This window comes from Simochromis diagramma, unplaced genomic scaffold (genome assembly GCF_900408965.1).
Source record: "Simochromis diagramma unplaced genomic scaffold, fSimDia1.1 OVJJ01000165.1, whole genome shotgun sequence".
Taxonomy (NCBI): Eukaryota; Metazoa; Chordata; class Actinopteri; order Cichliformes; family Cichlidae; genus Simochromis; species Simochromis diagramma.
Genome location: NW_024387467.1, coordinates 2598577 through 2618121, shown reverse-complemented (window position 1 = coordinate 2618121; position 19545 = coordinate 2598577). Strand labels below are relative to the sequence as shown.

The 19545-nt window shown below is 40.9% G+C and overlaps 1 protein-coding gene across 1 annotated transcript; it reads right to left on the bottom strand.

The window, feature by feature from the left end:
* Nucleotides 1-3184: 3184 nt before the first annotated feature.
* LOC120723370 lies at nucleotides 3185-15544 on the bottom strand. The gene is made up of 6 exons (XM_040014786.1): nucleotides 12177-15544; nucleotides 7459-7568; nucleotides 7244-7369; nucleotides 7052-7158; nucleotides 4493-4674; nucleotides 3185-4403 (listed from the first exon to the last, which is right to left on the bottom strand). The coding sequence occupies exons 1-6, from the start codon at nucleotides 14565-14567 to the stop codon at nucleotides 4251-4253; spliced, it is 3069 nt and encodes a 1022-aa protein (XP_039870720.1). The 5' UTR covers nucleotides 14568-15544; the 3' UTR covers nucleotides 3185-4250.
* Between the last annotated feature and the right edge of the window lie 4001 nt (nucleotides 15545-19545).

Sequence of the window (19545 nt, the reverse complement as noted above, 5' to 3'; positions counted from 1 at the left end):
ACTGCGTGCCCAGTGTTGCTTGACAGCACTGCATCCAAAGCCAGTGCAGACGTCATCCCAAGCCTGACTGGTCGAAACTTTAGGAAGTCCTTCCCACCACAGACCAAGAAGACCAACAAAAGAGGTGAGGAAAGTTAGTATATATCTTCTGACAGGTGGTGTATTTGGTTGACAGACCATAATAATAAACAGGTCAAACCTATTTATGTATTAAGCCAAGCTGCTCTCATTCAGCTTTGATTAATGCAGCACATTTGCAGAGCAGCAGTTCTTGGGGACTGGAGTGCATAATTATGTGTGCAATTTTTAGTGTGCATGAATTTATCATTGCTCTTTGAGGTGTTGTCACAGCTTTTTCACCAGCATGTCTTCAGACTGATTTATAACCACGTGTTCCTTCTTTGCTTCTTCCACAGTGTGTTTCTGGAAGTATTGCTCTCAGAAATGACAGCTTTCCAGCTGCGGCTCACTTTTGTGTCTCATCTTCTTCCTTTCGCTCATCTCCCCTTCCATCTACCCAAGCATGCGTCTCCATTTTTTATTCAGCCTCCATCCTCTTCTGTATCTCCTGCCTGACTTTTGAGTGCTAAGAAACTGTGGCTATGGCAACAGAAAGATCTTCGTGCCGAACCAGGCCGGCGCCAGCCTTGGACCTTTTCATTCATGCATCAACTAACAAGACAGACCAGTCAAAGCAAACCTTGTGCACCCTTGGTCAAGACACACACACTTGTTAACCCTTACGCTCCTTTATAAGACAGACACGCGTCAGTTTTTCAATGTGTGTGCCATATTTTAAATAAAGTTTATCATTTGCATAGCAAATACTGACTGTGACGACAAAGGCTGCCATTTTATTTCCTACAGTCAGAGATCTGAAACAGTAACTTCACTTTGTGGTTTTTCTTTGATTACACAGTTTGTATTTAAAGGATTTTGTAACACTGGTTGTTGAGCTGAAATCAAATACAGTACTTTATTTAGATACAGCTTCAGCAGCAGTATGTTGCAATCTGACACTAAATCATCATCAGAGTTAATAGTATTTGATGAGTGACACCAGCTAGCCTCAGTAGTCAAACCAGCCTATGTCCAGACCAGCAGTGAATTCTTCAACCGGGCGTTTCTGGGGAAACTGGACTGTGAGTATTTGGTGTCCGGGTATGTCAATTCTGGGTCACTTCATTCAAAGGGTTTCTGCAGAAGTCAGCGTCATTGTCATCCAGCTGGTGATTATATACAAGTCTCTGTGTTAAATGTGCTTGACCTTGCAATCACAATCATTTTGTCTATTTTTATTTACCACAATGATTCAAGCATACACTGTTTTGGAAAGTCAAAAGTCTAGCACAGCACCAAGAGCAGGCTATTATCAAACATCACACCACTGTTTGAGCACATGATGGACATGGACAGTGGTTAGGTTGTGGACTGTAGCAGTGATGTAGCAGGAAAATATCTAAAAAATAGTCTATCCTCGCATGGCAATAATTTGTGCATCCAGCCTTTACACTGCTGCCTTCTTGTGGCCACAGCTGGCTACAGTCTGCTGCCCTTGCTTAAATTTCATAAGGGAATGCAACCCTTGCTGTTTTGAAGGTGTGTCAGTCAATTACTTTAGTGGGCAAGATGAGAGGCCAGGAGGTTTTTCTGATGGTTTGTGCGTACGCATTGTGGATAAACCACTGGCCTTTGACTATAAACTGATTAGAGACCAGCATGTGGCACAAGCTACCACTGACTGACCTTTCACTGTTCTGAGATCACTTACTATCTGCGCTTCATATACAGCTAGCATTAGCAAGTAAAAGAGCCTCAGTGGTTTGTCAGCGTAATACGAGTCTCCTCTTTGTACCTACTTTGGCTAACATGTGGGATGAAGAGAAGATGGAGAATAAAAAAGCCGTTAATAAATTTTTTTGGTACATTAACAAGGAAAGCTCTGATTACGATAGAGAGGGGATGGCAGCTCTAATCATCTGATCTAATAAAATGCAGGCTCAGCAGTACTTATTAACATCTATGAGATTATCTGAATGTACTGTCTTTAACCAGCAGCTCCAAATTCATTTTCATTCATATTTTTAATCCCCTGTAGATATTTACAGTTAAAGCGTTTGCTCAAGCCTTTAATTCAGCTGATTTTTTTAATTATTAACTTATTTAATGTGCTTTAAAAAAATCTAAATGAAGGCCTGTATTTCTGAGCTCACTAGTTTTTCAGAGATAAGTGGTCCTCACAGGACAGCAACTACAAACGTGATTTATTTTGATACTCCCCCACTGAAGCTAAAAGTGAGTCCGCTGGATCCATGCTGGTCTTGTCGTTCTGTCAGGGCTCTGTGTGCGGGCAGGCGGAGATGAGCATCCAAATGCAGGACTTGGAGACGTAAATGTAACTGAGAACTTCAGTTTTATTGCTGGCACCAAACAAAAAAAGAAACCAAACCGTGAAAACACAAACTGGACCACACAGGCAGGATCTATACTAAACATAAGACACAACCGAAGAACTAATCCCTCACCAAGAATAAGACATATATATTTATAATAATAAAGCACCAGAGAATAAGATAATAATCCATAATGCAAAAATAAACAATGACAACTCAAAATGCTGCGTCAGAACTGACCCAGAACCGTGACATCCCACCGTTCATCTGACTCCTCAGGACTTGCCTGACCCTCTGCAGCTTGCAGCTTTCCCAGCAGTCTCTTCATGGTTTCTATTTGCCTGTTGTTCCCAAGTTCCTGTCTTGGATTTCCTCGAGCTGTCCTTTGTTGTTATCCGACTACATTTCTCTAGTCCGAATAGCATTCCAGTGTTATTGCAGTAGATCTTGGTGGTGTAGGTCAGTGCACTGATGTCTTGTTCACTCTTGGCATACAGTTTGATGTCATAAAATAAAATTATTTGCGATACTTTCTGGATGTCATAATACAACAAAAAGATACAGACCCATCGACGTAACTTTGTGCTGAACATTGGGGGCTTAGGGGTTAGGAGGTTAGGGGGTCTCTGGATCTCTGTTTAAATAAATAAATAAATCTGGGTAAATTCCCAGATGGTAAACATGCAACTATTTTGCTGGTAATACCTGAAATGAGTAAAGAAAAACAACAGCCTATTTATGCAAGAATATTCATAATTTTATTGGGGGGTTATATTGGTTGGGTCTGATTATTGGGGGGGGGTCATAACCCCCCTGACCCCCCTGGAGATTCTGCCCCTGTACAGACCGTAATACTATTCTGAATGCTGACTGCTTTTAGTCTCCTCACCATTCTAACAATGCACCGTCAGATCTGCCTTCAGGAAATGTTTTCACTTTGATTACATTCATGTGTACCTTACATAGAAGGGCTGCAACACAGACAGCAAAGGCAAAGAAAGTCCACAAAGTGATCCAATCAGTTTAATTCTAGCACTGAGCATGTACATGAAGAACAAAGTGATTTTAATACTGGGACAAGCACGGCTGAATCAGAGTGAACTGTGATCTGTACCCATCAAAAACACATTTACAGTAGACAAATCCAGAATCAAAGCACGGCCACACACAGCTAGTGACAAGCGTAAGATTCAAAGTATTTCCAAGATTATTACACTAAACAGTCCCACTGCATGAGCACACATCAGTGTGTTATTGATCTGTTTTGTTGAGACACACTGTGCTCTGTACTAGACCTAACAAATGCTTTATGTTTTCATTTTCTATTATCATGAAGTAGATCATGAGCAGTGATTATAAATCAGCAGTGATAGAACTGAATCACTAGCTAAGGAGTAAACACATCACACTGGAAAAATAAGATCTTTCCATGTTGGGATTTTAATGGTGTGTGAAATGAACATCATTAACATTTTCACTTTAAATAGAATAAAAGATGAAAAAATCATTTTGATTTCTTATAAACTGAGTGTTGTTATTGATCACAAAGTCAAGGCTGCGATAATTGTTGTCTTTGAGACTGCGTCTCTCACTCTCTCGCTGTGTGTGTGTGTGTGTGTGTGTGAGTATACAACGGTCAGAGTCAGTGTTGCAGTTACACAGTCCTGCCATTATCTGAAAAGTGAAGTAGTTGTGTTGTCATCATTTTTAAAATGGTCAAGATAGAGATGACACACACACACACACAGACACACACAGACCCGTGTGTTAGTGCTTTCCTCTTTACTAGTTTTCCTTATGTTCTTTACATATTTCTTGATTTCCTTGATTTATACGCTGCCCTACATTTTGTTTAATTCATTTTGCAACATGCAAATAGGCAAACTCAATCTCCCTCTCAGCAGGACAGGTGCCGGTGAACTCCTCTCTCTGGTAGGCATGGTTCAAATACCGCCACACGCAGGTCATCTCCCGAGGAATCTCAAAGCCACGATATTTCTTTGCTACAACCTGAGAAAAAAGGCATAGAAAATAACCAACAATGGGTCCTTCTGATCGGGCTCATGTAAACGTTCTAGCAACCTGAATAAGCTGCAGACCTTTAGAATGTGGAGTTTGGGCAGCAGGTTGCAGTCAGCCAAGGTGAGCTCTGGCCCATCTAGGAAGCTCCTAGTTGACTCTGGCACATCTCCTAAGACATCAGCATCAATCTCTGCAGACAGGGGAGTCCTTAGGAAGTCATCAAGGCGCTGAAGAGACTTCAACAAAGCTTTCTGTAAGGCTACAAAGTCAGAGGGAGAGAATACGCTGATGTGATTGACAGACTTAGGATGAGCTATCTGAACAAACACTGATGTTTTCCACAACAACCAGCTCCTTATTTACACACCAGTATTCACCATTTCCAAACGACTTTTAATAAAATGCAAATAATTGCAGGTTTGTTTGGGTTTTTTTGCAAATCATTTATAGTTTAAACATATTGAATACTGTTTTTCAAAAAATGCATGATTACTTTAAATTTCACACCTTTAAAAAGGTTTAAGCAGAACAGCAAAAGATTGCAAAGCAGTCACCTGAGGCTCACCTGAGCTAGCCTCCCAACAATATGCTTTATCACAAAGGAGAGTTTTAAGTCTTAAGCTCATCTTAAAAGGGCGTCTGTCTCCTGAATCCAAACTGGGAGCTGATTCCACAAAACAGCCTCTGCCTCCCATTCTACTCTTAAATATCCTGAGAAGCACAAGTGAGTCAACAGTCTGAGAGCTTTCTGTTCAGGTGATACCATGAGCTCTGTCACCTGAGATTGAGCCTGATTATTCAAGAAGAAGAAGAGTAAGTTATGGTGAGGGTTTCCCCACAGAGGTACGGCATGGGAAAGCAGTTTTAGTTTAAATAGTTTCAATTTTCCAATATAAAACGAGGAAAGGTCTGCGTATTCCATCTTCTATAGTTTAATATAGTTTAACATCTGTATAACACTGCATGGCCATGACCAATGTTCCCTCACACAAACTCCCTGAGCGTCCCTCGGACCACTGTGAGCAACAGCAGACGTGTGCACTGTGGTCACGCCAGCATCCAATCCATCCAAGTTACATGTTTATTAAAATAATCAAATTACAGCATTTATGTTAGACTACTTTTAATTAACTGCTTTAGCCCACTTACAATGAAAATGTAAAACAAAAATGTAGTCATTGACCTGTGCAGCATGTTAACACTACTGGAAGTGAAAATAACTTGAACTCCAATTTTGAAAACACAACTTTCTTTTTTAAATAAAACTCTGACTGTATTATGAGTCTGAGTCTGTGGTCTGGGAGAGAGTCTGTAACTCTGTCTGCAAATACAGTAAATAATGACCAATGTTGGGCAGTTAATTATATAGTTACTTCTTCAAAAAAGTAACTGAGTTATGCAAACAACAAAGGTTTTTGCAGCTGTTTACCTAAAAATGCAGCCAAGGTGTTTTTAAACAAACATTTTAAACTATTTACAGAACAATCAGCTGTTCTGCATCAAATCTGATGCCACACAAATTATTTGTGCCGCTCCAAAAATAATTTGTGTCCACTATGAGATGAAGGAGAACAACAGCCTGATACCTGCAGGCCTGACAGCAGCAGATGTGTCACTGCTGTAACACCTGTAACACTCAGCAGTCGCCTCATTGTTCTGACACACACAACAACACTACACACTAACTACACACTCACTACACACTAACTACACGCTAACTACACGCTAACTACACACTCACTACACACTAACTACACAAGATTTGTGCTAAACCTCGCAAATCTCTCACATCTCAAACACGCCGTCACTCCTAAAACTTCCCCCCAGTTTCTTAACAACTAAATGCCATGTTGCCATATCATTCTTTGATTGGTCCACATGGTACATTTTTCCACCAATAGGAAAGGCTGGGAGTTTTGTTTTGGCTCACAGGCTTTCGAGTGTTTTCCTTATAAAACGCAGTTTTCACCGTTTCTTCCTGCAGTAAATATAAACAACGACAGTATTCAGGAAGAAAAACAAACATTGCAGATATTTTATCATAACTCTGGTTTTACGTGGCCGATCAACACAATTTAAAAACTGGTATAAAGTCCACACTTTGTCCGTCAGTTGTTCCGTCTGTCCTGCTCACGTCTCCAATGGTTGTACACGTTGTCATTAACGTGGCTTCACTCCAATCAGCCGCTTTGCTAAAACACCGGTGTCGCACATAAGGACGCTGTCAGAGCCTGTCAGCGACGTTGATCAGCTGCGTATATACGAATGTGAATCGCATCATTGGCTGGACTGTGGGATAAGGTGGCATCGTTCTGATCCCATACGGGAGCAGCCAGTCACTGACTCACACTGCAGAACAGAGTTGTTGACATATTAATTTTAATTTTAATTTCAATTCAGGTTAGATGTTTCATCTGTGCACAGGGACGTGCCAGCAGTGCGCAATTGCGCATGTGCGCAGCTTAGAGGGAACATTGGCCATGACCTGTAAGTCCTCAGGCACCACTGTGGTTCATGCATTCAGGAAAACTGTTGTCAGCGAGCACAGACCAATGCTGCAGTCACAAACAAACCACACACACACCTTACTAACTTTCTTGAATACATGTTTCCAACCTAACTGTGTCCCTTCTTACCATCTGTTGTGTCTTTTCTTGAGTTTTTGATGTACGCTGAGAATTTGGCAAAGATGTCGATGCCAGCTGTGTTAGCTTCAGGATGTTTGGGAGCCAGTCTGGGATATCTGGAGACAAAATGGAGAAATTTGAAATTAACCTCAACACGGCTTCCCATCGCAAACACATGTCTTTCAATGTGTGCTTGCATACCGGGGTGGAGTCAGTTTCTCCTCCAAGAATTCTTCTATCTTGTTGACATCAACCTTGACTTCACCATTAAAGGTCACAAAAGGAGGGTTGGTTCCTGGAGCAAGGTTGTGGAGGTCAGCCGGCTTCCTGATAACCCAAAAGTCAGGCGCATGTGGTCACTCTCATGTGTATCATAGTCACTGTATGAATACGTGTATGCGTCTGCACCATGTTACCGCTTGAGGTCGACTGTGGTGACATTAAAAATGACTCCTTTTAGCCACAGGATCATAAAGAGTCTCTGAGAGAAAGGACAGTTTCCGATGCTCTGTCCATCACTTCCTGCCTACACACACAAAGACCAGTCATCACGTGTCCTGCAGGTGATCTATGGACATTTAGAAAAACTGTAGTGCTTCACAAGCAGAACAAATGGGTGGATGAAGGAAATAAAGAAATAAAACCCCAAAAGAACGATACGGTGTAAGTGTAGATCTCACATCTCTTTTCTCATATTATAATTAATTTAACTGAATAAATCTGGACTCTGTGTTTAACAGAGATGTACAGGAGAATATCCTCTGCATGATGATTCCTGTTTCTCTCCCATGTGAATACACAAGCACATCAGCTATCTGTTAAAGTTCAGGTGAATCTAACACAACTAAAATGTGTCTGTGTCCCATTATTAGCTGAATTGGGATAAATATCTCAGTATGGTCACTGTTAGAGATCCAATACTGGAAAGAAATTCTAAAATAATGATCTCGCAGAGGAGTAATGTAAAGAGTAACGTGATCAATAACTTTTATAAGCAAAGTGCTTCATCTTTGCGCTATGAGTGTTGTGTAAAACAGTTTTCCTGTGAGTAAAGAATTCATACTGAATGTTGCTGCAACAGCTCTGAGCTCTCAGTAACAAACAGGAGGATAATCAGCTTACCCAGCGAGACTGCTGAGATTAACATAGCACACCAGCACTATTCAGACTATTTCATTCTGTACTCTTTTACAAACAAAAGCAGAAACTGTGTTTCAGCATAAGTTGAAAGTAAAATGCTTATTTTAAGATATTCATGATCGTGCTGTTTTAAAGAAATCCTCAGATGTGAGGATTTACAGCTTTTCTAGACCACAGAGAAGGAAACCTGAACTTCTACATAATATTTGTATCTACCTCCATCTGTGCTGCCCACAGGGCCCGTGACAAAGGAAGGCTTTGTTTGAACAAGCTTGTTACGTGGACGCGGCCGACGCTCGGGTATTTGTGCTAAATCTCTCAGGTAATGAAAGTTATTCTCAGGATGCTGTTGAACCAGAGCACAGAGCACACAATGGTCACAGAAGTGCAAGCTTCATTGACTTTGAATCTTTTTCAAATCTCATTTAAAATTACATGCATTAAGTAATGTGGGTTACCATGGCGATGGATTAGAACAGCACTGTCTTAATGGGATGAGATAAGCAGATCAAGATTAGCTTTTCACTTGCTGTTTGTCTGTCACGGTCCTGGGGTGGTGCTCCAGTTTGTTCACACTTGTTGTTCATTTTTGCAGATTGTTGATGTTCACTGTGAGAGAGCTCAGCTCTTGTTCAGTTTCTTTTTCCTGTCCAGTGTCTGACACCCAACTGTGGCTGTGGTTCTGCCACATTAATAATAACAGTGACTCTTACAGGCAGCCGTTTAAGTTTTTTGCTCTATTCCAGGAAGCAAGCTTAGCTAACAAGTTTGTGTGAGAGAACCAGCTGACAGACATCTGTGCTTATTCATACATTTCTGCCAAACTCACATTTTACACTTTTACAAAAATTCCAATTAGATATTAGTTTTCTATTTTGTGTGCAGTGATCAGCAGTCTTGGATTAATCATCCCCTGAGTTCAGTTGCTTCCAGGCACTTTATATAGTAAGATAACAACCCTACAATGAAGCAGCAAGCTCAGAATATGTAGTCTCCATCCTTCTAACTCTCGTGATGCTAGGTTCTCGGGTTGAAATGTGTTCACAGATTGAGGTTGTAAATCATGATATCAAAGAACATTTTGAAGGTTTCTGTGTCTGAAATTCAGAGTCTGAACATGGAAATCCACTGAAATTCATCTAAATCAGATTCCACTTGCATGGCATGGATGGGTCACAAATTCAGACCAGATTCAGTTTGGCTCTGGTCATTTCCCAGCTCATCCTGTCTAGATCTGGCCAGTGTGACAGCAAACATGGATGCTGGGACGTGGAGGAGAAGGGAGATGAGCTGGTAGCTGACGGCTGAGCTACTGGGCAACACTGGCCTGAACAGGCAACTGTGTGAACAAACACTGTGAATACTGAAACAGTGTGTGCAATGTGCTGGGCCAAGACCAGGCTCGACCTCCCAAAACTATATTGAAATATTTAAACTCTGTAAAAGGCACTTCTTACAGCACATTTACTGATAAAACGAAAGACTTGGAAAGTTCCCCTGCATTTGTTTTCAGGGAACTATGAGCACTAGCAGTCACACGCACCGTCTGTCAGTGAAGGCTGAATATTAGAAGAGATTAGAAATGGGAAACATTTAAGCACTTTTCTCTATATTTATTACAGATTTTTATCCAGTACAACCAGAAATAATCTTATTCTATATATAGAAAAATTACATTCTCTCAGTGTTACTGAATAATTATTCAAAGAGTTTTTATTTAATTCAGCATGTTGTGTTAAAGTGGAGTCACTGCTCTTCCTATGGTGAAATGTGGTGGAGCTCCACCGGTCATGGCTCTCTTTGCGTCCTCACACAAAGTTGAGCTTATTGAACTAATTCAGCTGCTCTGGAACAGGAAACTCTCAGCGTCTCAGTTTAAAGTCAGAGTTTATTAACATACTGATGAAGCTGCTACAGCCTCAAAGTTTCAGGCACCAGTGACACTACATGTGGGTAACAAGTTATAGACACCAGTGACATCTCCACACACTTTACTGAGCAGGTATCACCTGAGCTGCTGTCACAGCCTTCGGGGGCTCTATAACCCTCTCTGCTGCACTGCAAACATCGGTTCTATACATTGTGTGTGTCTGCCGCCTGTCACTGCCAGTGTTGTGTTTGTTTGTGCTCAGCTCTCAGCCTCTTTTCTTTGTATCTGCTTCCTCTTGGTTTGATGAGAGAACACAGCATTGCGTTTCACTTCTATGGTGCTGACTGTCAGATCTATGTCCCTCTGCAGAACAAAGGCTCATGTTCCACACAGCCATTACTTCAGTGTCTCAATTAAGGCTTGGATGTCTCTTAACTTTTTAAAATTCAGTGATAAAGAGACTGAGGTGATGGTGTTTGGTAGCCCCACTGAGACCCCCAATGTGTATTTAGATACCATGACCCAATATGTTAAGCCAGCTGTCACAAACCTGGGGGTCAAAGTGGACTGTGATCTGAAGTCATTTACCGAGGGTGCAAAATGCTGCAGCTCGTCTGAAGTTTGAGCACATTTCCCCTATTTTAGCTTCATTTCACTGGCTGCCCATTTCTTTCAGGATTCATTTTAAAATTATTTTATTTGCTTTTAAAGCTCTCCATGGCCTCACCCCATCCTATCTCTCTGAGCTGCTACAGCCTTATACACCCACCCACTCTCTCAGGTCAGCTGATCATCTGCCCCTGATTGTGCTTTTGCAGTAGCAGATCCAGTGTTGTTTTATTTTATTTTATTTTATTTTATTTAGTTAATTCTAAGTTGTTTTATGTTGTTGGGGGCTTTTAAAAAAAATATAAGGCTGTTTTAAGTTAAATCTTTATGTATTATGTGTTTTATTTTATTCTATTGTTATTAACTTATTTCCTGCACAGCACTTTGATCGTGTGCTGGCTATTTTAAAATGCTTTATAAATAAACTTGGATTGGGGTAGACAAATTGACTGTATTTTTTGAAGTACATGAAATATCAATAAATTACACTGACAGTGAATCAGTATGTTTAATGCTAAAGTAGAATGCCATGGAAAAATCAGGATCCTTTTTGTACCACATAAAAAGACTGTAAAAACACATCTAAGCATAAATTCTACTTAATACGACAAATGCATTTATAACATATGAGGCAGTGAAATGTTAACAATAAAGGTCGTTTAGTCTCTGTGTAGATTTATTTGTTATTAACTGATATGTTGTGTAATTAAGGAAGTTTTCACTAACAATGGTGTAACATGGAAAATTATTAAAAGCTATAATTGTGCTAATTTCACTGATGGCTTAGTATCTTATAAAATTGGTTACCAAAAACATAATAAGAACAAATAAGAAGATAAATGCATATTCTTTATGACTGAGGTATTTACCGTTGCAGATTCTGGGACTCTTACAAAGAATGTGGTATTTTTCACTTTTTTTTGCACAAGTATTTAGAAGCATCGAATATTTTACAATAATTAAAAAAAACAATCAAATAATCTATTTTTATAACGTAGGTCTCATATTTATCAAAATTATTTTCTAAGTCAGGACAGCTTGAAGTTTTTTTCGTCACATTTTATGGAGCCAATACTCTGATCTTGAAGTTCAGGAAGTCGTCTTCAGGTTTGTATCAGGTTCAAACACAGACGGAGGCCTGATGGCGAGTGGGATGGGCCTCTAAAGAAAAAGTCTTTGATATATGAAGCTAACATTTCATAACGTTTTATCAGTCTTTATTAGTTTTATCTGTGTTTCTTGTTCCTAATTCTTTTGTGTATTCATATCATATTTCCTTTCTTCATTTTCAGATTTTCTCTTGTACTAATGTCCTCCCTGTTCTCACAAGAACTTTATATTTCTCTGCTTATTTTCTGTGCACTTTCACTTTGCTGTATCATGAACTTCTCCATAGAGCCTAATTCATTATTCATTATGACAAAATGCTCTTTGTAAATTCCCACTATGATAACAGTAATAACTATCCGTCTGGCATTCATCACAGGCCAAAGGAACCATGGAAGAGTTGATTACCTTGACATACAGGGAGATTTCATAGGGTTGGTTCTCCAGTGTTTTACTGTCCACCACAGGACTGTCCGCTCTCCTGTCGGAGGTCACCTTGATCTCTTCCCTCGTCTCTGCAGTCATCGCCTCCCGCTGAGGGACATATGAGCAACCATGTTCCAGCAGCACCACTCTCTTTTTCTTCACCTGCTCGTCTTTCTTTTTGGGCAGCGATTCATCTTTGATAACTGACTTCAGCTCATTTATCCAATCCGCCTTCCTCGGTGAACTGATCTTTTCTGCAGACGTTTCTTTATCCACCCATTCTTTCCTTCCCCACTCATTCTCCCAGAACTCTTTTTTGATGTGCCTCAGCTCTTTACTCCAGTCCTTCCTTTCAGCAGCAGTCTTCTCTTCTTCTGGCTGATCTGTTTTAATCCAGTCTCTATCTTTTCTCCTGGGTGACAGCACTTTTACTTTCCCCAGTTCGTCTTTCCTAAGACCTTGTGGCTCAGGACACAAGAACCCATTCTCCATTGTTTGCTTCAGTGTTTTAATGCTCTCATTTAGATCTGCCTCTGCCTCACTGTTGTGCACCTTTAGCTTTACGTCCTGTGTCTCCATGTCCTCTTTACCCAGTATGGCCTCGTCTCCTGGCAGCACTTGGTGATCTTCATCTTTTATCTTGTCTGTGGCATCATCAGAACCGCTCATAATGGTGAAAGGATGTACTTCTTCTGATTTTTTACTGGGCGTCTCCTCCATCGTTTCAGTCTCATCATCAAGAACGGTGACTGGCTCTTCTGCCATCTCCACTTCTCCTTCCATTGACTCTTCTACTGCTCCTCCTCCAGTCTCAAATTCTACAAGCATCTCTGTCTGTGGATGTTCTTTTGTGTTGTTTCTCCAAATTGTGTCTGCTTCTTTCAGGAGCTGCAACGGATGCTCTTGTAAAGCACTTCCTTCTGTTGTGGATTCATTTTTCTCAGATTTGTCCTCTCCTTCTGTCCCGTCGAGCTTCACCTCGATGCCTTTCTCAGATAGAGAAGCTTCCTCCACCTGGTCCTTTGTGTCTGTATGTACCTCTTCTCCAGTCTGGCCCACTGGTTCTGGAGGAACTGTTATAGCTTGGATTTCAAGCTTAGCAGCTTTTTCTTCTTGCATTTCTAGATCATTTCTTGCTCTGTGCTCTTCTTGGCCCATTAACTCTCCAGCAACATTATTGGCTATCGTCTCCTCCATTTCTGAACTCTTTCCTCCCCCGTCCATCTCTGCCAAGTTGTTAACTTGCTCTTCTGCTTGCTCCTTCTGGGTGACGTCTTCAGTCCTTTTAGCTTTAGTGTCTCCATCTGACTGCGGCTGTTCTTCAGAAGTTAGGGCCGTCAGCTCTGGTTCTTGTGCCGTTTGATTGGTTCCTGCTCTCACGGGGAACTCATAGCCATGATTTACACACTCCTGGACTCCCTGGCATTGCCATGTAAGATTATCAATAACAACCTCCTGTTTTATGGATTCTGAGGGATCTTCTCCATCATTGTTTTTTATTTCATTTTGACTCTCATTATCTAATTGGTAGGTTTGATTGGCCACCTCTTCAGCTGTAACAATTCTATCGACTGGTATGTCATCAGTGCCCAGAGCTGAAGCTTGGATGCTGGCCTGTTCATTTATTCCACAAGAAAAAGGAGCCACTTCTATGTTCAGATTAACCTCTGTTATGTTGCCAGCAGTGGGCAAAGTAGCAGTTTCTGTTTCGCCTCGGTCACCAGTACATGTGTTGGAACCGATTCTTGACTCCCACACAGAAGTACCTCCGTCCTGAAGACAGGACACGTGCTCGTCGGTGCCTTTGTCCATGTTTTCCTGCCTTACATCTGTTCCTGCGCTTGCTGTTTCTCCCCCTTGTTTGTTTTCTTCACTTTCCTCGTCTTTTTCATCATCTCCATTGCTGTTTAATATTTGCCGCTTCCCTCGTTCAACCACAACCAATAGAGGAGAAAGAGACAGATTTTCAGCCATCTTTGTATCTTCAGATTCTTTGTCTGTTGTCAGTGTGGTTGTTATTTCTTGATGACCATCTCCCGCTCCCATTTCTCCATTCCCCTCTTCTTCCAGTACTTCACATTCATCCTCCCCCTCTCCTATTTCTCCATCTGATAACAGGGTCACATGTGTAATCTCTCCTTTCTGCCAATCATTGTCTTCTTTACTTTCATCTTCAGTTTGTTCTGCTTCAGCAACCATCAAAACATCTTCCCCAACCTCCTCTGCCAGTTCCACCTCATCATCATCATCTTCTTCTTCCTCGGCGTCGTCTTTGATTCTGTGTGTATCCAGGTCTGAACACATACCTTGTGGGCTGTGGGCAACGGCTCCATTTGGCAGGTCTGGACTTTGGCTACAACTTAATTGAGCCATTAGGAAAATAACACAACTTATTTAGAAAGAAATGATAGTGTCCAAGTTTCCAGGATGAATGTGCAGCTTTATAAAATGTAAAATTAGTGAAAATGATCCGGCGTTCTAGAAGAGTTCAAAGATGGGTATGAAGAGTAAAACTTACACTCCCAGTTTTAAGCTTGAATCCCAGAGGAAATCAAAGCGCTGATAGAAAACAAATGAATACAGTCTCACAGGATTTTCTGACGGTGAAGGATTTTCAGACGAGTCCAGATTCCAAAAAGTAAAGATGAATGGTTACCAAAGTTTGACATCTGTAACAGTTCTAGGAGTGACACGAGGTTCCAAATTTCCAAAGTAAAGGAAGAAGAAAAATCCAGATTTCCCCTGTAAGATGGTTATGGGGCTCTCTCATCAGTACTGTGCCTCAGGCACCGCTCCACATCAATAAGTACGTTTCGCCTCCTCGCTTTCTTCTCTCTCTCTCACTCTAAGGGATTAAACCAAGGCTGATCCCACATGATCACAAGCTTAAACTCTGCCACCCAGAGGCCAGCACCATTTGATCTGGAGTTTCTTAACACATTCAACCACACATCACAGCTACATCTACGAAACCTACCCTCCAGTAGATAGACAAAGCCATATATACAACATCTAGTGAACTTCAGTTTTATTTGTACAGTGCAGGTTCACCAGAACTATTTTATTGAAGCACTCTCAGCCCAGTTTACTACATGAACGTGTTTAAATGCTGTCTTCATTTTGTCATACTATCAGTGATTTTGCGTCTTAGTATCTTTAATAGATGATATTAAGATATCAAAGAAACTTGAATAAGTCCAGACGCTTTTCTTTCCAAGCTCCTTAGACTACGACGACCTGGATGACTGAGAAGCTTCACAGACACGTGAAACAGAAACATGTTTTTGTTTTAATTCAGCTGAAACAAATAAAAGAAAAAGTGTGTTGTTTTTGAGTAAGAAGGTTAGAGAAGGAAGAGCCTACAGATATACAGACCCTTTCCAAAAAATGTGAATATCATGGAAAAGTTTATTTATTTCCTTAATTCCATTCAAAACGTTAAACTTTCATATATTATAGATTCAGGGTTTCAAGTACTTAGTTGTTCATTTAATTACATAATTTGGGCTTCCAGCTCATAAAACCCACAAAAACAGGATTTCAAAAAATGAGAATACTGTCAAGACATCACTGTTTAGTTCTCAGTTTTTGCAGGAAAAAAGAAAGAAATTAGGATTACAACAAATCAATCAAAATGTGGTACTTTCAAAATGATACATCAATCTTCAATACTTGGTTGGGAAACACTTTGCCTTAATCGCTGCTTCAATGCGCCGTGGCATTGAGGCAATCAGCCTGTGGCTGTCGGCAAAGTTATGTGACATTAGTGATGTTTGTACTGACTTGGTTTTAAAGCCTTTACTTTCAAATATACGCCGTTCAATAGTCGACCTTAATCGTACAGAGAATGTGATGATTTTGTGGATAATTAAAGTCAGTCATATATCCACAAACACAACAGGCTGAAAGTCAGTGATGCTGCTCGGTTTGCAGTCCTGAACATCACGGCACAAGCAGGATCCACTGCACTGTTAATGTTAGCTATGTTATATTGCTGCCTCTGTTCGGTGGTGTCGAGCCAAACGGACTTTAACGTGTTCACTCGTTAAGCTGAAAGAAAGATGCTTTAATCACAGCAGTCACACATGTGTCCACTGTACCATCTGGGAACTCTTCTTGTTTACACTCGTAATAACACAAACACTAAATCCTGCTTCTCTGGTGCTGTTGTGTAGCAGTGTGTACACCTGAGACTGTCACCTGTCTGTCTGTCCTGCACTCTCTCTCTGTTTCTTTCTCTCTGATTGTGGAATAAAAGTATGAACATGTGTTTATAAGTTACACTTGTGTCTGAATCCTGCAGCTTATCACACATTTGATTTCCATGTGTGACGACTGCAAGTGTCCAGAGTGAGGACAGACTGAGGGACCCACTGCTGCACATCATCTGTGAGGCTTTGCACCCCTGATGATCCACCAGGACAAACTCAGCAGTGTGTGAGGAAGAGGAGGAGGAAGAGCCAGCAGCAGCTGACAGATGGAGAGAATAGACAGACTGTTCCCTGTTTGTGAAGGACTGCTAGGAAAGTTTAACATAACTGTCTGTGCTGAATCAGTCTTATTAGGTAATGTTCAAATAATGTTATCATCCCAGTGTTTCCAGTGTGGGAGAAAGTACTCAGGGCCTTCAAGCTACACACTATGAAAGGCAGCAACAAGTTTAATGTTCAGAAACCTAAAGTCTGTATCAGCAGCAGAATGGAGCTAAAATAAATGTTGGTTCCAGTTCTATGAAGCTTTGAGTATTTTGGATCAGTAGCTGCTGTGTGTGTTGCATCATATTGCTGTAACTGTTTATATGCTTTATATATTCTGAGCTAAGTTGATCTATAGTGTTACATCATATTCTATAAGGATGTTATGTGTTTGTAGACTTTCTGCCCAGTTTGACCCATTTAGCAGAAGTCAGCCTGTTTAAGGCTCTGATATCTATTCTGTATGACTTAAAGCAGTTATGACATGGTCTGATTGTTACGGAGCCCCGCAAGGGACATGGGAGGGAAAAAAATTACGATGAACTTTTGTGAGATCTCGCAAAAGTTTTAGCCACATTCTTCGTAGGCCGCCAGCTCGAAGCCGACCGGGAGGTCGAGGCACGATGTGCCGGGAGAACGGTGTTCCTCTCAGCTGTAGTAGGTCTCGACCTCCTGTTAGCTTCGAGATGGTGGGTGTCAGATCTCCGAAAACGTCGGAGCACTTTTGCAAATATGTGATGTCTTGTAAACCGAGCAGATATTTGACGTTTACACAGCTACATTCACGCCTCAAAATATCTTAAAAGTTTAATTTGTGACCCAGAAAGAGTAATATTACAACTGAGTAGCTGCCGCCATTGTTGGAATTCAACTTTTGTGAGATCCCCAGTTACCTTTGCGAGATCTTGCAAAAGTTTTGCGAGATCCTGAGTTTGTTTTGCGAGATCTCGCAAAAGTTCATCTTAATTTTATTTCCTCCCATGTCCCTTGCGGGGTCTGTATAAAAGTTTATTTTGTGATCCAGAAAGAGTAATATTACCACTAAGTAGCTACAACTAAGTAACTAATCTTAAATGACTGTTCAGTACAGAAATGAAGCCCAACAATCATGTTTTTACTAGTGATGTGCGGATCGATCCTGAAATATCGATTCCTCCGATACCAATCATTTATGTTCTAGAATCGATTCTCACATTAAATATCGATATTTTAGTAATTTAGAGTAAATTTGTAGTTTATCATTAACAGGAACACAGTGGAAAGAAACTATAACATTTGGATTGTCTACATTCAAATGAACTACTTCCTCTTCTGCCTTTCATAGTCATGTATGAAATACGGCTGTATAAATGTCTCGCAGCCCCTTGGCGCGCGCACTCACAACAATGGCTGAGCGTAATCGGAGTCATGTGCGGACATATATTACCTCCACAAACAGCTGAGACGTGGTTTGCGATACATGTGGCAAAAAAGTGCTCCAAGAGTGAGGTGTTGTGGCCATACTAGGGAGACATTCAAAAGGGCTGTTGGGGGGGGGGAGTGATAAATACATTTTACAGTGTTTATTTATCGGATAAAATACGTTAAATGTCACTGTTATTATTGGCTGGCCCGGAAACAGCGGGGTGTCCAAATTCAGAGGCTGCTTCCACCTGAGGACCCGTCATTGTTGGAAACTGGAATTGGCTGGGCCGCGCTATGAATTCTGCGATATGGTTTTTCAATTTTGTTGTCCGGGTGGAAAATCGGGAGAAATTCGGGAGGGGCACTGAAATTCGGTATTCTCCCGGAAAAATCGGGAGGGTTGGCATGTATGGTTGTGGCAACATCACTAACCTTGTCAAACACCTCAGAGTAAATCATATCACAGAATATGATGAGCGTATGTTGAGGCGAACTGAAGAGGAGGACAGGGACAGGTGCTGCTAGGGCGAGACAGATGTCTGTCACGGAGTCCTTTAGTGCTGCAGGCTGGCAAGGTGTTCAAATAGCCACAACTTCAGGTTTTTGTTTCTATGCGATGAACCCTGCATTATTACGTGATAAGAACAAGTAATCTGATGTCCTGTAATCATTATGATGCTATAGTTTGAGATACAATAAATAAAATAAGTTTTTGTACAAAGTATCGGTATCGGATCAGTATCGTCGATACCACCCTGAATATTACTTGGTATCAGATCGGAAAGAAATTCAGTGGTATTAGCCTTTGATACTCAACTAATCAAAGTGAGGTCACAAAAAAATGAATGCAGCCTTAAAGTACACAGCCTCAACGGTCCTCAAGGGCTGCGTACTCAAAGACCGCTAAGGCCGGAAGTGCGAGGCTTGTAGGCTTGTGAAATGGGACGGTCTAGCCTCTGTCGCGCTGCCCAGGTTGCCTAGCAACCCTGATACTAACAGCTGGAAACGCTTCATACAGCTTTGTTTGACAGAAATGAAGGAGAACATCTTTTGTTCATTTGTTTCTACATCAGCTCTGTGTGATTTCTGAGGTAAACAGGTTAGTAAATAACAATTAGCTAATGTTGTTCATGAGACTAAAATCATCTCACTTTGGTAATGTAAATATAATATGGCCAATATTATAGTTATTATATTAATCATTATTTGTTATTATATTTTATAATAACATAATAAGGCTGAAAGTACAAACATCACTAATGTCACATAACTTTGCCGACATGTGGCCAACAGTAATGTTTTAATGCTCTTCATTATTAAACATTTGCACATGAATAAGTTACATAATATTCAGTACTTACTTTTAAAAGTTTACACTTCGGCTGCCCCGCTTCAGCCGTCCACCGTTTTTTCGGCAAAATTATCCACACCCACCGCCGTGCTATGCATTCTGGGATATGTTGGGCTATGAA

Bases quoted from the DNA above. Each gene is read 5' to 3' on its own strand.
- LOC120723370 (XM_040014786.1), bottom strand. From the start codon at position 14,567: ATGGCTCAATTAAGTTGTAGCCAAAGTCCAGACCTGCCAAATGGAGCC. The intron at 7,569-12,176 runs GTAATCAACTCT...TTGTGTGTGTAG, and splicing joins AAATCTCCCTGTATGTCAAG to GCAGGAAGTGATGGACAGAG. The intron at 4,404-4,492 runs GTCTGCAGCTTA...CTTTTTTCTCAG, and splicing joins CCAAACTCCACATTCTAAAG to GTTGTAGCAAAGAAATATCG.